The 24,236-nt window shown below is 40.0% G+C and overlaps 1 protein-coding gene across 8 annotated transcripts in view; it reads left to right on the forward strand.

Moving 5' to 3' along the window:
* Nucleotides 1-23,126, forward strand: part of LOC131475115 (septin-9-like) — a 76,760-nt gene extending 53,634 nt beyond the window's left edge. For 4 of the 8 annotated variants that reach the window (XM_058652987.1, XM_058652989.1, XM_058652988.1 and 1 more), the window contains 9 exons: nt 13,708-13,920; nt 16,689-16,817; nt 17,139-17,220; nt 17,512-17,649; nt 19,050-19,167; nt 19,553-19,648; nt 19,774-19,870; nt 21,128-21,179; nt 21,718-23,126. In XM_058652987.1, coding sequence (XP_058508970.1) covers nt 13,708-13,920; nt 16,689-16,817; nt 17,139-17,220; nt 17,512-17,649; nt 19,050-19,167; nt 19,553-19,648; nt 19,774-19,870; nt 21,128-21,179; nt 21,718-21,859 — 1,067 coding nt within the window. In that variant the 3' untranslated portion in view covers nt 21,860-23,126. Of the gene's footprint in view, nt 1-1,619; nt 1,640-4,586; nt 4,683-13,707; nt 13,921-16,688; nt 16,818-17,138; nt 17,221-17,511; nt 17,650-19,049; nt 19,168-19,552; nt 19,649-19,773; nt 19,871-21,127; nt 21,180-21,717 lie in introns of those variants that run through there. The other 4 variants (XM_058652992.1, XM_058652990.1, XM_058652991.1 and 1 more) reach the window with 4 other exon arrangements.
* Nucleotides 23,127-24,236: the final 1,110 nt, after the last annotated feature.

The following is a 24,236-nucleotide window of genomic DNA, read 5'->3' on the forward strand; positions in this document are numbered from 1 at the left end:
TTGGAAGTGGCTTCGCGCCGCGAAGTTCGCGGAGATTTTTTTTTTGCATTTTCTGCACAAGGATTGATTGTCTTCAATTATTTTACTCTCAACATCCTTTAAAAATACAAAATATGCCCAGATTTCTGATCTTACGGGGGGGTAATCTCTGGAGCGCAGGTGGCTTCAGCCGTGTTGTCGCTGGACAGACAGTGCAAACTGCGCATGCGCGCCCGCTTGAGCGAGTGCCGTTCAGGTGCTGCTGCTTCTCCAGGAAATGAGCAGTATCACTGTGAGTTTTTCGGTAATCAGTTGCGGTAATCAATCACGGTTTTAACGATAATTAAAATTTGAAACGGTATGATAACCGTCGGGAATTTTACCGCGGTTTATCGTCATACCGGTAATCGTTACATCCCTAGTTAGGCCGATTATGTCATACAATTTAAAGGTATTTAGATGCGCTGTGTTTTGACTGGGTTTGTGAATTTTACATAAATATGCAAATGCTGACTTTGCCAGATGTGAAGTCTTGGCTCAATGTTTTACTGAAGTGGAAGGACTCTGTCCCACCCTCCCTTCCAACACACTGGATTACATTATGTACTGTATAATTCAAAAGAAAACTTGTCTGTTCAGGGAACTGATGGAAGAATGTGGTGTTCCTCCCCCCTATTTTTCATAACTATTATTTTGTATTTTATTGTAATTGTTTGAATATATGCTGTGAAATCCAAAGGGTAATGCTGCTATTTTTCCTTCAAATCTGACTACTAGATATCAAAAGCACACTGAACTCTGGTTCTCCTGTGGCCGTCTTTGGAGCATGGCGTTTTGAAACATTTAACAGTTAACTGGTTAACAACTGCTGCAACTCTTTTGTTAACCAGTAGGAGATGCTGTAACACAGGTAGTTGGCCCTACTCACCTGGGAGGTATCAAGCTCATGTGTACACTGTTGAGCTGGACTGAGGCTGCAGGAGCTGTTTTCGGAGCAGTGTTTCACATTTAACTGCTTACTACTACTACTACTACTACTACTACTACTTATACTGCTACTTATACTACCACTACCACACACACACACACACTGATATCCTGCTTTGGTATTCCCTTTGGTCAAGACTGAAAGGAAGTTAAGAAAACATTGGCACACACTGGCAGCACGAGTTTTCAGGGCTCAAGTTATCAACAGCTGTGCTGTTGTATTAGATAAGTATTTATATATTCGTACATTTGTATTTAGTCAGTTTATATATTTGATATATTATATAATATACGGAAATTATTATTTGTTATTATTCTCTTTGTTAAAAGCTGTTCTTTTTAAAATGTTCAAGATAAAAAGATAAAATGTTAATTTTATCAGATTTGTGTTCCTATTATTCTTGTTATCCCACATATACCTCACATAAAATTACAAGGTTCTTCCATGAAAACAATGACTTATTTGATGATCAAATAAATATCAAAGGGCAACATCACATAAAAGGACAAGGTTTGGAGCCCATTCAACCTGCTTGAGTTCTTCTTTTTTTCCTCTAAAACCCTAAACAAGCAGCTAAGGTTTATAACCAAGTATTCAGAACTCCAACTTGTTTGACGTCTCATAAATATAAAAGGGCAACATCACGGAAGGCTTGAAGACCTATCTCTGCAGGTCAGGTTCCTCTTTGTACTGCTCTGATCCTCAACATGCAGCTCAAGATTATAACAAATATTTATTTTCATAGAAATTCACACATGTACTGTATATTTTTGGAATTTTACTTATATGTTTCTTGACAAATCTATTTGTGCATCTCTTCTAATAATCATTTTCCAGCAGGCTGTAGACTGGGAAGTGTAATGCTGCCCTTCACAGGAAAAACATTTGTGTCAGTCTATTTTCCTACTTATAGACCAGTTGCTCGAAAAAATGGTGAAACTGCCTTAATGGCAACACGTCATAAAGTGATAAGGAATGATTCTTCTCTATTGAAAATTTAAAACAGCCCCAGATCAGCCGTTATCTATAATTTTCAAATATCTTGCTAATCCACAATGTCCCAACCCCAGTCTAGTTAGGGCAAACCTTTTTTTTTTTTTTTTTTAAAGCTATTTATTTCTAACAGAAGGCTACAAAGAGTGATAATGCCAACCCTTCCCCTCTATCTCTCTTTCCTCGTCCTCACAACATTTTCTATCAAATTCATTCTTTCCTAGTCAAACCTTTAGATCGATTATTTCAACAACCCAGTCAGAGCTGGCCTTTGATTTCCCATCCCACAACACCATCAGAGTCGCAGCATTATACAAGTTGCAGGTCTGACCTTCTCAACCCATTGCACAAGATTGCCCACAGCTCTGAGGGAAAAAAAACTGACACATGATCCGATGTGCGAACCCTCTGTCTACTCTGAAAATGACCAACAAACATGCCGAAGACAGATACTGGATCCTACTGAATGTTTTCAGCGTTATACAGAGGGGTCTGTCTCACTTATATTTATATACGTTTGAACTTGTATACTTTCTAAATGTCGGCTATCCTCAAGCAGATATAAGACCACTTGCGTCGAAGGAAGAAACCAGCTCAGTTCACCCACTCATGACATTGATACATAGGATACACTTTACTGCAGAGTAAAGGTGTAACATACATAACTTCTATCGTTTTATCCCAGGTTTTTGTTTTCTGTCCCCGTCTTTTTGGTTTGCTTTAAATCTAATGCACTCAGTGACTCATGCTGCAACTATCCATCGTGTTTCTGTGTTATAAAAGACCTTGGGCAGCTGCTAAGAACAGTGTCGGGGTCAGCCAGGCAGCCCTGGGCTCTGCCTGCCAATACATGACTCCATCTTGGCTCTGTACTGTGCAGAAACGTCAGCTCCTGCCATTGACTTTCTGTCACCCCATCCCCATCCCCCATCTCCTCAAAATGAAGATGTGCATTTTATTCCATCTGAAAAAGGCCAAGTTATAACCACTGTTCGCTCATACTGCATGGTTCACTCCAAAGTCAGCATGTCTATGAAAATGTTGATAAGATGAGGGAGAGTTTTTTGTTTGTTTTATTTAGAAAGTGCCATGATCCTCTTGTCAGATCACTGATGATACAGTATATTAAATGAATACATTTTTTGAGGTTAATATATATATATATATATATATATATATATATATATATATATATATATATATATATATATATATATATATATATATATATATATATATATATAGTATTTCTTCTTTTCCTGAGCTCATTACACTGTTCCTTTTTAATGTCTTATAGTGTGATGATCATCTCACAATTATGAACAAGGCAGTTCTGCTGTAAATGAAAGGATGGGGGTGCTCTTAGTTTGGGCTCAAATCCCCTCTTTGTATATCCTGGTCTAATTATGAAAGTTAACAAGGCTGCCTGTGTTTGTGTATTGGTTTTGTATCATTAATATTTCATTTATTCTCTGTTAGCACAGTGCAGGATTTCAACACTGATGTGTATGTGTGTACTGGCAGATGAGTTTATGTAATGAGCGCACACAAATCTATTTGCAGCCAGTTCCCGTTTTTTATTTTTTTTTTTACCTTTTTTGGATATGATTGTTTATCTCGAAGAATACAGGTGCTGCACTGAGTGTGTCTGTGTGTCAGCTCACGTGGCTGTAAGGTTGCTCTCAGAGTTTGCACTGGTGTATAATTACACCTCCTGTGAGGCTGGAGACAGCTGTTTTCTCTCCTCTGTAATCACACAAATATACATGCTCCATAAGAATAGTAATCAGCCGGAGTAATTGGTTGCCTCTCAGGTTTTAAAAAAAAAATAATAATAATTTAAGCCTGTTTAAAGAAAACATTTTCTTTAACAAAAATTAAAGAAAATGCAATAGCTGTGTGTGTCACATCTGAGTTGTAATAGTTTTAGCTACTCTTTGCCTGCTTCTCTAAGATGTATATCTCAAGGATATATATCCCCTACATTTGTTAAGCAACCATGCACCACTTCTAAAATTTCACTCACACACTCACTCATCTTCTACAGCTTTATCCTCCACATGTCATCATTAATACCAATGTGCCACTAATGATTATCCCTCATAACTTCCAGGAATGAGAACCAAAAGTTAAGCAAATTAAGATACAAAAGACAAAAATAACAATCTACAATGATTATCAGGCCATTTTGAACTATTTTGACTTAAATGAATATGGACAACGAAATTATTCTGAACTTGAGCAAATGAAGTGACATAGGGTTGAATGTGATGTGGCTGCATGTTAGGAATGAGTGGGATGTGATGAATGCAGAGCCTGGAAGGAGATGAGGCCAGACAATTAGGGTTGTAAATAATCCTGGGAGTTTCGGAGAGGGACTTTCAGATGGCCCAAAGGCCTGAAGTCTGGAGACTGGGAATGTCTTTTCCTCTCACACAATGTTTGAACAAATGCATTTGCAGCACTCTCCCTCAGCAAAACACACAATCCCTGCTAAACTTTACTGTGCTCCCCCCACCCCCCTACTTTTTGTCTGTGTATGAGGGGCGGGGGGGATTTGCAGGAAGTGGGTGTGTCCTGTTGCTTTGCACTCTGTCACATGACAGGCATGGGGTGGGAGGGACAGGCAGGGAGCCTCGAGAGCCACAGCAGAGTTTGGCCTCTCACTGGAGAGCTGCACTTCGGCAGGGGACGACACATACACACACAGACTTAACACACGGTGAGTGTTGAGAATACTGGGGAGGGGGTGCGTGTGTACATGTGTTTGAAGGAAAACATTTGAAAGTAGGAGCTGTAATCATTTTTCCTTTGTCTTTCACATTTGCATGTTTCTGCTCTGCCCTAGAAGAAGAAATTTGATCATCTATTCTCATGTACTTGAGTTGATAAATATCTCTGCATGGCTTTTGTACTTGCCTCAGGAGCCCAGATGTGTATGTATGTCGTAATATTCCTGTTGTTTTTAACAGTTTAGCTGTACGACTTGTTGTACATGGTTGGTTCATTGAGTTCAGATGTGAATGTAACTGTGGAGATTTAAACTTGTGTTGGTATGCTTTCTATGTGTGTATACCGAAAATTAAAAACAAACATTGGGAGCTAGGATATTTTGAGAAGATGAGGACATTTTGGCTGATCCTTGTGAATTTAAAGGGCTTTATGAGGGATAAGACCTGGTTTTTGGGGTTTGAATTAAGCTTATGTCCAGCCTGGTTAGCTTAAGGGTTAGGATGAGGCATTTTAGTTGTGATGGTTAGGGTAAGGGGCGAGGGAATGCATTGTCCATGTGTGTCCTCACTAAGATGGGTGTATAAGAATCTGTTGGCATTATCAAGGTTTTATTTCCTCTGCTTTTTAACTTTATACCACTCACAAACACACACGTGTATACATTATGAGCACTGAGGGATGTGTCACCGGCTCCTGCTCCGTTCAACCACACATTTATGTGTACACACTGATTGTTTTCTGCTGCTTCATCAATGATCATCGGTCCATTACCAAATGAGCAATAAGCACTCACAAGAGGTGTGTATACGCTCTATGCAACAAAGTGAAAGGTTAGTGCCCCACATGTGGGTAGCATAGTCTTCACAGAGTGCAGACGGGAATCTTTTAGTGTAGCGTCTGCTTTTGAAAGTGCAGAGAGGAAATTCTTGTTGACCAGGGATGTGGCAGGTGCTGTAACAAAGCAGATCTTAAATATTGTATTATCCAAGTTTCATTTTTACCAGAGAATAAAGGGCACAGCTCTCTGACACTATCAGACTGATGGGAAACAGCAACCACCCCTTCACCTTTTCAGAGAAACAAGCCCCTGGTTTGCCTCAAAAACACGTGTGCACACACGCATAGTTGCTGAAAGGAGCTCTGTTGTGGCCCCTGTGTAATGCCAAGTGAGAACAGACAGTGGCCTTTCACCAGGGTTTGATGGGACGCTGAAAAGGTCATCGTTACCTTCTGTATATTGTGTGTCTGTGAATGTTGTGAGTCAGCTAAAAACTCAGCAAAGTAAGATTGTGTATCTGTTGTGGCATTCAGAATGGAAAATATGCCATGAATGTATCCACAGCTGTGCAATGTAAAATTGATGAAATTCCATCCCTATAACCTGACACACTCTACAATATCAAATGGCTAGTTTGATAACAAACAAAATGTATATAAGCAGAAAGAGTGTGATCAAATTTGAGGCATAAAAACTTGTGCCTTTACCTGTGCAAGTAGTGATCAGGTGCAGTCAGGACATACTTAACTGTCGTAACATCATTAGTTATTTTATGTGGAGAACCTCGTTCTTTATTGGAGAGTGAAATGTACGGAGTAAAAAGATGAATCATAATTTCGAAATACAGAGGTGCTTCAATGTGTGTGACAGTGTGCACTGTGCAGAGGCTTTAATCATAAACTGAAATTCTAGAAAATATAGAGAACAAGGAACAAGATGCATACCGACATGTCAAACTGATATTATGACATTTAATGTGAGACTGCAGATTGTAACAAACTGAGTAAGTCCAGGTTACCTTCACACTCTAGAAAGGATCTTGTTTGTTCTGTGTTCTCACAGTCTGGCTGGTTTGTCTATTTGGGCTGCTGCAGAAACATGGTGGTGCAAAATGGCAGCCCCCACAATGCAAGGCCCTTGCCTAAATTGCATATAAAGGCTTATTTAATTCTAATGCTGCCAACAAATGTTTATTTTAAAGTAATTGTAGACTTAAAGAAACAAACTTAATGGTAGTGTATAAAATTGGTTCCACTAAACCATCCTTAATGTTATATACTGAACATATGGACTTCAATTGTTTTCTTGAGCTTTGTATGTGGGTCAGTCAAAGTCACAGTCCATAAATTCTGCTCCTGAGTCCTGGAGAGTGAGGCATTTTATCACTCATACAGATTGTGGAGTTAAGGACTCCTGCTGGTTATGTTACTGACAGAATGATGGACGTGGACTTGTGCACCTTCACACATGCAGAGAAATGTTTAATTATTGTCTTTGAAAAACCTCAAACCTGCCCCATACCCAGCACTGAAAGTAGCTTCATCTTAGATCAAGTAAACACACTGATCTGAAGAGATGGCATGCTCCTTTAGTCAAAGTGAACTGTAAGGCATATCTGCCCTGGACTAGTAACCACAGTGGGTCTTTTTACCTCCCCATGGGTCATTTAAACAAGTATTGAGTGTGTTTTATTATAACTTTGATATTGTTTCACTGCTATTCCTGAGGTATGGACAGAGGTCAGATTCCTGAACCTTCTGGCCATGTGGACTCACTCCTGCTGTCAGCCACCCGTTTCACTGATAAAATTTGACTTGCACACTGAGATAAGACAACTCTCTTGCTTTCACAATGACTATTGACTTCTGTGAAGGAGCCAGCAGATAATAGATTGCTAATTTAGTATTTAGCCTCGATGCTTCCTGATACATTCAGTTTTTGAGTTGGTTTATAGCTGGTAAACACAAGGATGGAGCCAAATAACACTGGCCATGTTATCTATATCTTAACAAGTTCCCTTAATCATATACCATGGGTTGGGGGGAGTTCCAGTCTCTGCACAGTGGCCCACTGGCCCGTAATCCGTCCCTGGGTGAATGGTATTGTTTTTTTATAACTGTCGTAAAATATTTGTCACTGTAACATGGGGGAAGGGGGTGCTGTGACGCATGCCACAGAATACAATATTGTTCGTTTGTTTTAGTTTTTTCACCAGAGGTGACATAATGCCAATTCAGACGACGCAGACCTGCTCAGGTTTTGACTGGTGTGCCATTCACCTTGTTGTAAGTTGATGCACCATTTAAAATAATCTTTAATAACATTATTTGAATAGTTGACGGTAAGGGTTAAAGTTTTGTCAATTGAGCTCTTAAGTGAAAAATGTAGTATTGTTTTGAAATAGCTGATTATATTTGAAATAGTTCAATAAATGAGCTTTGCATTGGTTAGTCCACAAGGTTAAATGCTTTTTCTTATAATGTATTGAACCTTACAATATGTGCTTTTTGAGTTATTTTGTGTCATGAAAGGCAGTTGATGCTCTGTACCACCACAGTGTGGAAACTGAAGACATTCCTCCGGCAGTCTAGACAAAACTGTCGGCTTCTTCTGTCATTACTATAATTTACAAACATTTCTCAACTGTCTGAAAAGTTACACAAGCTGCTAATGAACCTACTTGCTCAGACATGGATAGGACCTGTGGTTGTAGACTCTTATCACATTGTTGGAAACTGAGCAGAACCAGCTTGTAGCTCTATGACAAGTAGTCATCCTATATACCTTAACAAAATTTGTTAAGCTAGATGCAGGTGGAGATGCAGGTCACCACTCTACATGGAGGCTCCACAGGCATAGCTGCTACTGGCTAGTAGTATGCCTAAATTCAACTCATGTCCTGTGGTGGAATGCCTATGGATTTGAGCATTAGCTCATTTAGGGGTCACATTTGCTGAAAATGTGTGTAAACTTGATTTTGTCTTGATTTAATACCAAATTAAATAACACAGATCACTTGTGAATCTGCACAGAGAGCAAGTGAGAGTAGCCATGTCCACAGCGTGCCAAGCTTAGAGGCACATTCAATGGCCCGCGGAAATTTTTAGCCATTCTGCAAACACATGCAGCCAACCAACTTAACACCTGTTGATGATGCATTCAAGAAAAATGCAAATGTCGTTACCTCTGCAAAAGCGCATGCAGTCCACTTAAATGCTTGCTGCTGCAGCTCCCACCTTGTGGTAATCATTTATAAAACGGTGTTCAGTTTTTTTATCTTTTAATACTGTAATGTTATTGGACATTTTCTTCAGTTTTACTGAAGAAACCACCACCACTGCAAACCATTGTTTTTCTATCGGCCTTTGCAAATCCACTCTCGGTCGACCACTAGTGCAAAATAGGTGCCAGGTTACGTGATGAGCAAGTTGGATCTGCTGTGGTCAAAGGGCACATTGCTCCAGAGAGCTGAATGATGGGGACTCTGGGAACTGGGCCTTGCTGCACAAACACTCTTGACTTTAATAACACAACAGACCGTGTTTGCACTGCCACCACTCAAATTTCCCCCTTTTATTAAGGGATTCACTGTCAAAGGGTGGGAAATGGTGTTTGTCTGTATGCGCATGAGGGTTTATGTGTGTCTCTCTCTTGGGTCTGTTGCAAACCCCAGTGGTCTTGGGTATTTAATTGATTCTGTGCTGGAGGGCTGCTTGCAGTTAAAAGTATTATAATAGCCCCATGTACATTGGTGTTTCTGCACGTTTCGCAGTTGTGTTTACAGCATCCCTGCCTCTTGTGTGAAACCAAGATTTTACAGAGATGGACTAGAAAATCACTAGACTTTGTGGAAATATGTTTTTATTTAATTTAATTTTATCTTTGTGAACAATCTCCTCAGTCCTCTAAAGAATCGGCAGGGTCACAGTCAAAATAAATGCTCATATGGGACTCAGCTGAGAACCTCTTTTGTCGACTTGTCCGGGAATGCAAATAAAGGACAAAAGGAGCAGATGTTTTTAAAGATGGCCCATAAAATGGTTTTAGACCAGAGCAAAGATGCGAACCGTCCATTTAGTGGATTAGTCCACTAATGTGTGTTTGACATGGAGCCTAAGATGTGCAGTGAAATGCCTTACCTTAACAAATATATGTGGATTCATAAAAAAAGCATTGCAATGCATAACATAATATTTAATAGTATACAGTTCACAGTCCTACAACAGTGTTTAAATAAGGGAAATCATTTGTAGAATCTTTTTTAGGACTCCCTGAGTGAATCCTCCTTCTAAATAGCAACCACGCTTCTTTTGAGCCAAGTTTCCTATCCTCTGGATTCCTCTACTGTGATTCCAGTTTGCACAGAGGGTCAAACCACTAGTTTGTCATAAGGGGACAAACCTCAGCACGGCTCTTTTCCAACCTAAACTGGGAACATAACCTCTGACCTGTTCGCCACGCTGTCAAGATCAACACCCTGGGCAGCAGAGGCACAGCTCAGATTCTGACCACACCACCACGGTCACAGTCATCTTCATAGTTGTTGGCAGGTTTACTGCCTTTTTTTAAAGTCTGTGCTTCAAAAGGGGACATGTTTAGCTGGTTTTGACTTTATTTACATCCCATGATAGAGGCCTGTGTGTAGTTAGTAAGGAATGCCCTAGGCCCTAAAGTGGAATAAATCACAAACTGTAAGTTCCACATTTCCCCCTCCTCCATTCTTCTGTTTTTCCTCTGTCCTCCTTTTCCCAACCTTATCTTTTTTACCACCCTCCTCATTGCTCCCCTTACTTTTTGCCTCTCTATACCGTTTACTGCTGTCTTGCTCCCAGACTTGCAGTTTCCCTTTAAGTTGACCTGACGCTTGTTTCTCCTCCCTGCTCTCACCTCTCATCATTTCTACTTTTAGGGTTTTGTGGTAAATGAGTGGCTGCAGGCCATTTTTTTTATATACAAACAGCAAAGTAATCTATTGCTGGAAGCGGGAAGAAAATGTATTTCTATTGTGCCTGTAATTGAAAACAGGATTACTGCAAGTCCAGCAACGGACTCACTCTACTTTCTACTTTTTTTGCTTTGTGATGGATTCCAAAGAAAAAACAGTATCCGAACCATCGGGTAACTGCACCTGATGCAGGTCAAATCTTTTGTAGAAAAGCATGGCTAGCTCTCAAATGGATGGTGTATTGTGGACATTGTTTCCAAAATTGTTTACACATCATTTAGCATGAGAGCTTTCATGAAACCTTGGCGGTACCTGATGTTACACCTGAGTGAAGTCTGTTACCTATTTATCTGACCTGCCATGGGCCTGTGATGTTTTAACTGCTGTCTTTGGTAGGGTTGGCGTAATCTCCACCAGCTGTTGAGCCACCATGGTCAGACATTTTTCATGTAGGGATGAAATGTCTTAATGTTTATAGAGTCTTAGCGGTCAGGAAACATCTATTTGGAAGCCCATCATGGAGTAACAGACGATTATGAATACCATTGTATGATAAGTCGACGGTTGGTCCAGATGTTTACCTGAGTGTACACCCTGAATATTTCACCACTTTATTCTTTTTTTAAATGGAATTAAACAATACATTTCACTCACAGCTTGACATTCTTACATCAACATTGCTAAAGTGTGGGCTGTGTAGTTTACTGAAATTGGTGACATGGAGCCAAAACAGTTTACTACCTAGAAAGAAAGTGATTTATGTTTATTGTTTGGTAGAGCTGGGTTTCCCACAGTGGTGGTCAAGGAGTTTGTGTTCCCTTGCCAAACGGTTTACAGTGTTTGACACAGCTTTGACTTGGGTAAATGGCGGTTAACGATGCTCTAAAGGGCCTTTGCTGCTTCTTTCTGGGAAACTAATATGCTAGGCTTCAGACAGCTCCACGACTCTGTATCCCCCTTCACCCTGACTTTTGGTAGCATTAGTGTGTGATGTGTGTTAACTATTTGTTAAACCTAACCGACAGCTTGTTAATAGAATAGATGAAGACAGCATTGTTTTCACTACCATTTTCTCATGGTGGGAAATGAGGCACAAGAACGAATATAAAATGCAGCTTTTGAGAGTGTGCACTCTAAGATGTCAACATTCAACACAAACCAAACACAATGGGTTCATTTTTCCACTGTGTAATTTGACATTTTACTACAAAAGATAGAATGAAAAATCTGATTAAAATAGCACACTCATTTTCTGTTAACCTACTAATCAATCAATACTAGTCATTGCTTTGTATCTACAATAATAGATATCTTTTTGTTAAATAATTTGGCTCATTAGAGAGGAAATATGGCAGTTATTTTATTGTTAACTCCATTCCCCTTGTGATCCCTGATCAACATTTGCTTATTGCTCTGTCTTAATGCTGTGGAGGGCTGATGGGAAGAGTGACAAAACGGATAATAAAGGAACAGGGGTTGTGTGAGACAAAGGTAATTACAGGGAGGGATTTGCAAAAGGGACAACCGTTGTAATTAAGTCGGATGGACGTTTGGTAGAAGGACACAGAAAAAGGGTTCAAGGAGATAATAAGGGGTCATATAGAGACAATGGAAAACTAGAGGGGAAACTGGTGATGGGAGAGAATCAGTATGTGGAGGGAGGAAAGCATGAGATTGACACAAGCAGAGGTATGGGAATGTGGGAGGAGGTGCAGAGGAGGGGTGGAGGGCTGCAAGCTGCAGTAAGTTGCTGACTAACTGTTGGAACAGGATGAGGAAGTGGTGAAGGAGGCCAGGAGAGCTGCTTCCATAGGTGGGTCTCTATGACATGGAGATACACACAGACAAGCAAGCACATTATTACAAAGGTAAGCCTCATTGGTGAATATGGTGTTATTCTTCCCTAAATTGCATCCATTAATCAATGCAGTGTCGTTGGGAGTTTTGTGCAGCTGTTACCAGCAGTGGTGCCATTCTGTTGATTTAACTGATGCCAGTGAAATAGCTCAGTGGTCTGGATTTCTTCTCTGTGTGGCTGTAAGATTTGTGTCCGAGCTGGAATCCAATGGCTCTTAAACTCTTGGCAGATAGTCAGGACTTCTTTAATATGTGTGTGTGTGTTCAAGTTTGCATGTGCTTGTGCAAACAGGTCAGCTATGTGATCAAAACAAGGAGAGGCCAAGTGTGTATGAGACCATGGTGACCACTTAAGACATGAGTATGTACTGTGTGTGTGTGTGTGTGTGTGCGCGAGTGAGTGGATCAGATTTCAGCCTCAGCAGTCCCCCCAACCCCCACCACCCCACCTCTCTTTTCCATTCTGACATTAACAAAACTGCAACACTGTGCTGTGTGAGCGAGGGTGGAGAGGCCTTCAGAGGGATGTCAGTCAGCACTTGAACTGAACCTGCAGACGGAGACATAAACAGTGTGAATTGTTCACCTGCGCTCACTTCAGACATTGTTGTAATAGTGAGGATATTAAAACTTAAATATGATTGGACACACATCCTTAGGTATTCCATCACATGACATTAATCTAATCATTAGCAAAACTAACTGCAGGGATAACCTCCTGCCATATGCCAAGCTCTGTAATACGACTCACCATTTCTGTTGAGTTAAGCGTCTGTGTTGCATGAGAAGAAACATCTCTTGGCATTGCTGATGCAAAATTATGATTTTATGTCTGTCAAATTCTGTGATCTTTGGACTGATGTAAATAAACTTTGGCTCGTATATTATCAAGATCCAGTGAGTTAAACTCGTACAACATGCATATGTTATGCCCAAGCATGTCTTGAATTAACTTGGCAAAACAGACCTTTTTCACTGTGGCCATTTTAGAAAAGGATCCTGATGTTTTTCAAGTGCAAGGGGAGGTCACCAAAATATTTAACATCTTATCCTTTGAACATTTCCTGTATTTTATGATTTAAAGAGGTTGAGAAATAAGTGTGTATGGTTAATATAACATTGCTCAAACACCTAATCTAATAGTGGCTTAAGACTTTTGCACAGTACTCTATTACGTTTCATGATTTTTGTGTTGGATCAAAATGCAGTTCAATAAGTGATGACTTTAGACTTTTGGAATTCCTGTTGCTGTTATCCAGTATAATTTCCAGTATCATACTCTCACCCTCTTCTTTTTTTTTTTTTCTTTAAACATGCTCGTCACTGCTGAGCAGAGATTTTATAGAAACATCCCTTTATCGTCATTCCCTTAATTCCCCTAATCCCACAGAAACATTTTTCTCTAACATTTTTTTTTTCTTTTTTCTCTCAAAGCAGAACCAGAGGTGATTTCCAGCTACAGTGACAGTACCATGTCTGAGGCGGTGATGCCTGATACTATGGTGTCCCCAGCAGTGGGTGGTATGTACGGGGAGAAGGCCGGCGGCCCTGTGGTGGACTTCAGTTATGTGGGCATTGATGCCATTCTGGAGCAAATGAGGAGGAAGGCCATGAAGCAGGGTTTTGAGCTCAACATTATGGTTGTGGGTAAGTAGAGCACATGCACCCTCACTGAAGTCTCTGATAAATTGTCAAGAGTTAGATAGGGCATTAGATGGGTTTTGTTTGTCTTCACTAAACTGAGAGTAGACTGTAGTTTGCTAGACAATTAGCAAAGCCTAACTTCCCTTGTTGATTTCTCCCAGAGAAAGCTGCTTTCTTGAACATGTCAAATAGGGCTGGGTATCGCTGCTGATTTCCTAAATCCATTCAATTCCGATTCACAAGGTCCCAATTCGATGACATTTCTGCTTCAGTATAGATGTTGAGAGATATTTCGGTTTCCATTTTGCTCGGGTATGAAAGAGATTTTCACAGAACTAATGCTGTAAATTGTATACAATTTGGTACCCCTAACCTGGTGCAGCATTTAAAAAATATTAATGTTTACATAAAATATTAAGTAGTTGTGTTAATGCACTTTCTTATTTAATATGCCCGCACAGTGCAACAGTATAGTTGTAGATGATAATTCAAACTCTGAACCAGTTCAAATTCAAGATATCCATCTTACAATTATCAGCAGACATTTTAAAGTAGTTAACACAGAGCTTGGCCTGCTCTTTGCTCATTAGGAAAAAGACAACATTGATGTGTTACGTTATGATACGTTAATGGGTTTAGTTTAGTGTAAACACACAAAGTTTGTCTTGTAGACCAGCTGCCTCACAGCTTGTGGGTTTGAATGTCTTCATGTTTGCTCTTTTAGGCATCAGAAATATTCATGCCATTGCTCTGGATTAAAGCACTGGCCTCTTGGCTGGAGTTTATTCTTCCTTCTTATTCAGTATTTCCCTAAGTTAAGATGTGATGTGATTTTTTTTTTTTTTTGCTTTTTTCATCCTCTGAACCTTCTCATCAAGAGCAGACTATTTTTTGTATAGTATCTACCAGTAACCATTACACTTAAATATGTGTTCATTTAAAAATGTCCTCAGTCAGCTTTCCTTCAGGTTTTGTCAGAAAACTGACGCCTCTGACAGGTTTTAATAAGCAGCCACACACAGTAGGAGTCGAAACTCTTTCTGGTTGAACCCTCATCACTGTGATCAGACACTTTTAAAAGTGGAGTTAATTACACACACGGACACCTCTACAGTAGACAAGCCAATGTAAAACCTACAACACCTCCCTACTGGATGACGTTGTGCTGGCCAGTCTATGTTTCATCCTCAAATAAACAAGCTTGTTAAGCAGTCTGAGAGTTTAGATTAAACTGTGCTCCATGTGTTTTTGTACTCCAGGTGAAATTATTTTCCAGCACTTATGGTAGGCATTTCAGCAAGGTTTTTTTTTTTTTTTACAAATGGGATATTATTTGGCAGTAGGGATGTGAATGAATATTTGATGATAAAAGGTTGATCAGATAATGTGTCTGTGTGGTGATTATGTTAAATTATTAAATGACTGATGATTCTATTTATCCGCCTATCCTTTCCATCAAAGTTGCTAAAGAAAGATGGACTCACACGAAAAATAAGACTCAAACTAGCACCGTGAATGCAGCTGAGCTTCATCTGTTTGAGGCAGATTTAAGACAGACTTGCATAGTCTCCACTCCATGATGTCCAGGTTCATGAGTGGCAGGGTGTTTATAAACTTTCAACTTCAGTTTATAAACTTCAAACTTCATTTCAACTTCAAACTTCTGCTCAATTAGCTTTCACTCTACCTCATCTGCTCTGTGTGCGTGCATGTGCGCTCTCACGGGCTGCATAGCAGGAAGAAAAGAGAGGAGAGAACGGACAGAGATACAGTATATATGCTACAAACACACACTGACCTGAAATAAAAGAAGTGTTACTCCAAATGATAGAAGAAACCTTTGTATAAATGATTGTGTGATGTTTTAGCAGCATAAGTGACCATGGTAAGTGATGCTGTAGGTGCAATAAAAGGTTTAGTTTATGAAGAAGAACAAATGTTCAATTCACAAGCAGACATACAAATGAAATTCACGTTCATCAGCTTCTTCCTGTGTTTGAGAAAGAGTGAGAAGAAGTTTAAAACATTTAATGTTCTCTTCTCCTTGAAATGTGAATTAATCAACAGGGCTTCCTCTCATTTTAAGAGAGTGTGTGATTTTGGCACCACATCATCGTTAGTGAAAGAATGTTGGACCAAGACAATTTAAGAAACACAGCTGAGACAGAACGTGCACAGCTTATCAGTCGATAAAATCCAGAATTGCCCTGTAGTTATAATCAGCGTTTTAACTTCCAGTTAAGGCTGTAGTGTTTGCAGGACCTAACTGCCTGTAATGCAACTGTGTTTGAGTGTGCGCCTCCATTAATCAGGGAAGTGCTCACTGTTGACTTAACCTGAAGCTGAACTGTGCATGGTCTCTGCCCAATGGGCCCCTCCAAACTGCCTCTTCATTATACTGTGGTGGTTGACAGCATGGCGTGCAATGGCAGAAGACGGTCCCATCAATATAAATATTTAGACAGACGGTTTGTAGCATTACGTTTTCCATCATCGTATCCAGCTGGAGAGCGTTGTTACTCTGGTGTATGTAAACCATCATGTTACAAAAGTATCTGTAAAAGTAGTAGTGAGTATTGAAATTAGAGGAAAATAAAACCTTCTGTAATGACTCTTAACATCTGTTTTTCATGTGTATTTAATTGTATTTCCTTTTTTATCAGGGTTTTGATTTGTGTGCTCTTCAACATTTTTATACTTTTAAGCTCTCAATAGCTTTATCTTTTGTCGTTTGTCTCACCGTCTACCCCTCTGCCTGTTTTTGTTTCCAGGACAGAGTGGCCTAGGAAAGTCTACTCTGATGAACACGCTGTTCAAGTCTAAAGTCAGCCGCAAATCTGTGCTGGCTACAGCCCAGGAGAAGATCCCCAAAACAATCGAAATAAAGTCTATCAGTCATGGTAAGGAATCCCTTGATTCTTCATCTACTTTTCTTCCACTGCTTCTTTAAATCTATTTTTCTTTAGTTATGGGCTTCTATTAGAGCTCTAATTACCTTGGAATGTATACTCAACTGTACAAAATCAACAGTTTTAAAGATCACAAATGTCATTTTTATCTTCTCTGAATGTATTTCAGGTGAGAGATGGCTAATGCAGTGGTAGAATTGTGCTCTCTGAAGCTCCAGTGATTGTGTGTAAAGTGCACAGTGTATTTATAGCACTGTGGTGTACAGTGACAATGTGCTGGCAGTAACAGACTTTGTTTTTGTTTGTGTGCAGACATCGAGGAGAAGGGAGTGAGAATGAAGCTGACAGTCATTGACACACCAGGATTTGGAGACCAGATCAACAATGAGAATTGGTACCTAACGATTCACTGCATCAACTATATGAACTGGAAGATTTGAATTTCGTCTAACCGTATATCTTACACCTTCTGCTTACCGTTCCTATCATCTTACTTTTCATGTTTCTGCTGTCTGCTTTATATCCTTATCTTCCTCCACTCTCTGAGCCCTCCCTTCCTTCCTTTACCCATCTACACTTTCTCAATCCTCGCCATTGCTCCCTCCTTTTCCCTATTATCTCGCACTCTTTTACTCTACTTCCTCCTCCCTCTTCATTTGCTCAATCGTCCCCTGCTGTGGTTTAGCTGGCAGCCCATCATGAAGTTCATTAATGACCAGTATGAGGCGTACCTGCAGGAGGAGATCAACATCAACAGGAAGAAACGGATCCCGGACTCCAGAGTTCACTGCTGCATTTACTTCATCCCCCCGACTGGACACTGGTAAGGACAGATTCACATTTACATGGTTATAGATCGATCTGCTGGCACAAAAAAACTACCCAAGGAAAACACGCATAGAATTGAGATATTTTGAATATTACTCCCTGCTTCTTATTTGTCAGTCCCCGACACCACAACAGTGCTACCATCTGTTAATCTTAGATGAGAGAGTGCAGAATGTAAAATACTTCACTTCCTTGCGAGGATCAAAAGCTTGGCCATTTGTGTAGATTGTATTGATCGCGTCTCCTGAAGCTCAACAGCCAAGTAAGGTGAAGTAATGCAATAAAAAATGGACTTCAAAAACCTTATGTTATCACAACCAACAGGTCATACATAAATACAGATTTCCTGTTTATTCTAAAGCTTTTCATTGTGCAGCAGTGACAAACATCTCTCTCCTTTCTTATTCCTCATATTCAACACACACGTCCTGGAAACATTTCCACTCGGAAAGATGCAACATATCCCAGAACACCAGTGCACCATAACACACACAACACACTGAAGTAAAATGGGAAGCTCTTGCCAGGTTCCTGTAGCTGCAGTGTCCCAAGGATAAACACACATCTGTGTCTGATTGAACAGCATAAACTGTCCCGTTTATCTCGCTTTTTCGGCCCCCACACTGTTACGGGGTGGAGGGCTGACCGAGCGTTTTATAGCTTTTGCTTTTGTGTAACTTTAGTCGAGTGCAGTGGCAGGTCTTGGAGAAATGTTGAAAGCAGCTGTGGATTGTCAGCCTCGTTCAAACGCACACACACAGGGACACACAGTTGATGGAGCACCGTGCAAGTGCTGTGTCTCTTATTAATTTTTGTGTCATGGTCTGTCTCTGCTTTGGAGGGGGGGGGACGCGAGGGGTCTGGTGTAAAATGGCCCCCTGTCTCTGTACACCATCAGCAATGTTTCATGTTGATCCAACACTGCAGATGTCACATGACCTGGCCAGCAGCTGCTCGGGGTTAGCCTTAAAAAGCCTAATGGGACAGAGACAGGAAGGACGAGGGAGACATAGAGTCTGTGTGCAATTGATTGTTGAACCTTTGTGTTTTCGCTGCACAAAGCTCCTTGTTGACAATGACCAGTTTTTGTTTAAGTGTTGATGTTAAAGCCAGAATCTGCAGCTCTAACCACATGCAGACGTTTTCATCAAGCGGCATGAAAACTCTCAGCTCCTCAAACGGAGCACACATTTGTTCAGTCACTTTAAAAAGCTTTTCACACACGGTGCAGAGTGATTAGGTCATGAATGGAGGGTGAAAAGTTTGAACTGTAAATAATGTTACAGTTGTGCTTGAATCTTGAAGAATCATTAGGAGCATCTGCCCTCTGGTGGAAGAGTGCTGTGTTACAGTTTGAGTCATGTCTGTTTTTGCTTTTTCCCAAATTTCCAAAAGTCTGCGGCCCCTTGATGTAGAATTCATGAGACGTCTCAGTAAAGTTGTCAACATCGTCCCAGTCATTGCCAAGGCGGACACACTTACTCTGGAGGAGAGGGACTTTTTCAAAAAGCAGGTAATGTATTTTTAAATTATTTGAAAACATTTGTATTCTTCATTTCCTCCTTTTTCCCCCCTCATATTTAACATTTGCATTTTATCAGGAATATGAAGGAATAAAGGACAGTTGCAAAACATGGAAACGTTACAGCAAGACTTCAAGAGCATCTTTTCGTTGTTCCCTCTCTCATCGTTTACTTTCTGAATTTGCTCTGCTCAGCTAATAAGGCTGCATCCTTTTGTCTGTATGTTTTTATTTTGCCGTTGTGAAGGATCTCAGGATTTCCCCTCGTCAATAGAAGTGTAATGGCTACTGTTTGTGTATTTATTTGGTTTGTGCATCGTGTCCATCCTGTGAGGTTTTTTTGATTTTTGTGTGTGTGTGTGTATTTGAACACCAGATCAGGGAAGAGCTACAAGCCAATGGGATTGACGTGTATCCTCAGAAGGAGTTTGACGAGGATGCAGAGGACAGAATGATCAATGAGAAGATCAGGGTGAGTAGATCATTATTTATGCACAGACATGCCTGTATACCAAGCACCGTCATCCAAAATCTACTGAATGCCCGTGTTTATATTCTTGACTGACTTGTGTGTGTATACCTTCCACCATGGAGCAGGAGATGATCCCTTTTGCCGTGGTGGGAAGTGACCAGGAGTACCAGGTTAATGGCCGGAGGCTGCTGGGGAGGAAGACCAAGTGGGGGACCATTGAAGGTATCTCTCTCTCCCCCAAATGTCCTCCCAACTGTTAAATGTGTTTTTAAGAGAAACATGTCTGTGAATTTGCACAATAATTAGCTGCTGGTGGTTTTGTTGAGAAGACAACAGAAGGATACAGAGGCCTCACTCACTCACTCACTCACTCACTCACTCACTCACTCAGTCAATAAAACAATGCTTTATTCAGTGCCCAGACTGGTGTCGTGTGCCATGTGGCTGCTTCAGGCCTCCAGCAGACACAGTATGTGTGAAGAGAGGCCTGATTTGTTCATTCAATTCCCTCATACGTCGTCTTTGTATCACAAAGAGCTACAGTGTAGATGCTCCCATAAGTAATACACTGTGTTGTGAAGGTGAGACTTGATTGTTTGTGGGCAACAGTTTAAATCTGTACTGTGAAACTTTTTAAATATGAATTGCCTGCCTGCAAATGAGTTCACACAATGTTGACATCAACTCCACGTGACGTCTCTGTGTTTCTCATTATAGCCTTTTTATTCCTCGTGTCGCTCAGTGGCATTCCTGCACTGAACACAGGAAATGATTCGTTTTAAATCATGACAGACGGAGGCGAGGCAGACGTCCGAAACAGCAGCGTAGCGCTAGTATAGGGAGGTGCCTGCAACAGGTTGGAATATGAAAACACCAAAAAGATTTAGAGGTGGAATCCGCCGCAAAAAAAGCCTGGACATTTTGCACTTTGATGGAAAAATACTTATTGCAACTCTGTCGATGGTGTGAAATAACCTATGAATTCATCTTGTAGTGTCACAGGCAGGTGTATTACTCAGACATTTGGGACAATTAATAGTCGTTTATCTTGTTTGTTTTTGGTTTGTTTTTATGTTTTATTTTAAACATAATTATATCAGCTGGCCGTTGTATGTAGTCGACCTTTAATGTCCTCCTCTTCAGACAGGCAGCACCTCCCCTTCACCATGTGTCTCATGAAGGAAACTTGGTTTCCTGCAGAGTTCACTGCGCACCACACACGTCTATTTATAGTATAATCTCCTCAGAAGTATTCCATGTAGATGAAGTTGTCTAGAGAGATGGTTGACACAAAAACAAGACACCCAGATCACTGACTCCATCTAGTGGTCGGCTTGGGAAGCCCAACCATAAATGGTCACAAAGCTCATAGCTGTTTTACTCTGTTGTTTTGATCTTTTTTTTTAAATCTTCTCTGTTCTTATCTCTCCTTTGAATATTTCTAATAATTCATAACTTCTCCTTGCCTCTCTCTAACAGTTGAGAACATAGCCCACTGTGAGTTTGCCTATTTAAGAGACCTCCTCATCAGGTGAGTGATTCTTTTTGGCTTTCTTTAATCCACTTTACATACATTTTAAGACCTTTTACACTGTGTGTGAGTTTCATTTGCTAGTTTTAACACACAGTTCATGTACAATGAGGTTCCAAAATGGAAAACATTCAACACAGACACATCAAACTCAATTTAAGGTTAAAACTCTTCGATCACGGTGATTTTTTTTTTTAATGTGGTGTATAAAGAGCACTGAGAAATAATCAAGGATTTCTAACATGGAGGAACTTTTGGGCCTCAGCAGGTGATTGTGTCAAACTCAGCACATTAAAGCTCAAACATCCAAGAGAAGTAACAATAAGAAAAAAACGACTATCATTCAAAATATATTTAAGTGAAGGACTCTTTTAAACGAGTGCAAAATTTAAAATTCAGTTGGGAATACTAAGTCATCTTTATGTGTCGGTCTGTGTTAAAATTGGCTTTGAAAACTCTCTAGGACGCCTGTCCGTGTGTGTCAATCCTCCACTGATTCCTTGGGTGTGTGTGTGTGTGTGTGTGTGTGTTTTTTTAGGACCCATATGCAGAACATTAAGGACATTACCAGCAGCATCCACTATGAAATGTACCGTGTGAGGCGTCTCAATGAGAACAACACAGTGGCGGCTCACGCCAATGGAATACCACAGCATCATCTTGCCGCCCATGAAATGTAGATGCCACAGTTGACTGTTGTCCACTGTGTGTGTGATTCATCGGCTATGAGACTTTGACCTCCACTCCAGCCCCCCCCCCATCTTCTCACAGGTGGGACAGAAACCTTAAAGCTTGCCATAGGGACTTCATTTTCAATATTTTTGGCGGCTTCATGGACAGTCTCTGTCAGTTTACTGTCTCTTTATCAAACACTATCCTCTCACTATTGCTGACAAAGAGAGTGAAGAGAAGTTTGATTGTTCATAATGCGCTGCAGCTTGTTTTTACCTGCTTCCACATCTCTCTTAACCTCAGTGTTGTTTATTTTTTTATTTTTTTTTTTGCTTTCGGTGCCAAAATATCAGCATCTGCCAAACACAGTGGACTGACACATCATATGATTCAGTAAAAATGGACAACATGTTAATCTTGTTTGATGTCTTTTAGCTCTGTTTATGCTGTTTTTTTTTTTTCCTCTCTTTCTTCACACAGCTGTTTCAATCTGTGTAAGGAGTTATTGCACTTGATCACTACATCTGCCATTGACTAAGCACGTTGGAGAAGTGCAGGGCAGCACTTTGACAACATGTGACACACAGTTGTTCGGCTGTCATCCAATAGTTTAACAACGGGGCATAAAAAAAGCACATCATATGTTTGAGTTTATCCTCTTTTTTTTGGTCACAGGCTGTGTTCTGCTTTGACTGTTTGTTATAAGTCCATGTCATGCTAAATATGAATGTCATATCCTTGACATCTTTTTAAATTTCTGGTAATACATGTCATTGTTTATTAAAATAAATATCTTAAGAGTGGTTAAGGATGAAAAAGTATTTATGCACGAGACAAAATGTGAACATATGCCATTAGTTGTGGTCCGCTTATTCCGATTATTCACACAAACAAACATGCATATTTGTTCTGCTTTGGGCCCCGTCACAGTGCCTTATTTATTGGAGAATGTTTGCTCACATGTTGGCTGAAACTGGAAAGAGAGCAGGTTTATTGATGCCACATTAACTGCATTTTTAACCCTGTTTTCTTGTTTATCCAGGAGGGAAAAAAAGAAAAAATCTATTCTTCCCCGGACTTGCTCACTTTTTTCCTCTGTTTTCCATAATATACCGAGGATGTTTGTTTGAACCATGTAAAATTTACTAAGCTGTCACTGTCGTGTTTTGTCCTGCATATTCCTCTGTGTTCTGATACATTTTTTACTTGTATTATTGATAACAACAAATTTTCCTTTATCTTATTTTAAAGAAATAAAGATTAAAGTTGTAAATATTTACTTTGTTGGATTTTCTTTAAAAGCTACAGAGTTAACCATTTCCCCCTCATTTAGAATATTGTTCAATCTGCAAAGGAAATTAAGAAAAAAAAAAAAGATTAAATTTCATTGCTTAATATTCCCACACTTAACATAATTTCCTACTACAGTGGACTCCCTTTGTATTCAATTGCAGGTGTAATTTACATTGTCGAGCCCTTTAATTGTCATGTCATTAAGCTTTTTGTTGATTAGCCTCTGAAATCAATATGGCTGCCTGCTGGGTCAGTGAATGGCTGATTAGCACTAATTACTTGAATGCTTGAGTGCCTGTTTTCCTCCTCAGTAAAGAGAGATTGGAGAGGATGAGTCCTGAGCTCCAGTCGAGGCCTTGGTTCAGAGTGGAGACGCGCAGACGTCAGCGTCCTGACGACGAGCAGCAGCAGCAGAATCTACTGAAAATGCAGCCACCAAGAAGATCACAAGTAAAAACAGCTACACTTTTATTTCACTGTCACGTCGATGAAAATTTTAAATTGTTATTTATGATGCAATTTACTTTGAATAATACACAAAGACAGTAAGGGCTGCAAGTTTGGAGGAAATACTGCTCTACTGTATACACCAGGTTACGTGCTCGGAGTGGAACGAATAAGAAGAATTAAATAATAATTAGTCACCTTATCTCACGCTCCATCTTAATCTAATTTGGCTATACCAGTGTCTGAACTATATGTGAGGAAGAGGAGGATGATGAGTGTAAATTATAAATAAAATGATCTTATCGAGAATAAATTTGCTTCCTGTGAAATACCGTATTTTCCACACTATAGAGCGCACTTAAAAGCCTTTCATTTTCTCAAAAAACGACAGTGTGCCTTATAGTGTGGAAAATACGGTACTCTAGATGACTTCGCTCGACCTATGTACGCTACTAAATTTAAACGTGTAATAATGTCGTTACTTCAAGAGCGCAATATTTTCTGATGTGGTATTTAGTATAAAAAGTTTGACAACAACTGGTTTAGCCAATTTGTTCAGACTTGGCCGACTCCTATATTTTCAGCAAGATTGGCATTGACTGATGTCAGTTAAAGCAAAAATATACATAAAGACGAAGCTAAATT

This window comes from Solea solea, chromosome 16, assembly GCF_958295425.1.
Source record: "Solea solea chromosome 16, fSolSol10.1, whole genome shotgun sequence".
Taxonomy (NCBI): domain Eukaryota; kingdom Metazoa; phylum Chordata; class Actinopteri; order Pleuronectiformes; family Soleidae; genus Solea; species Solea solea.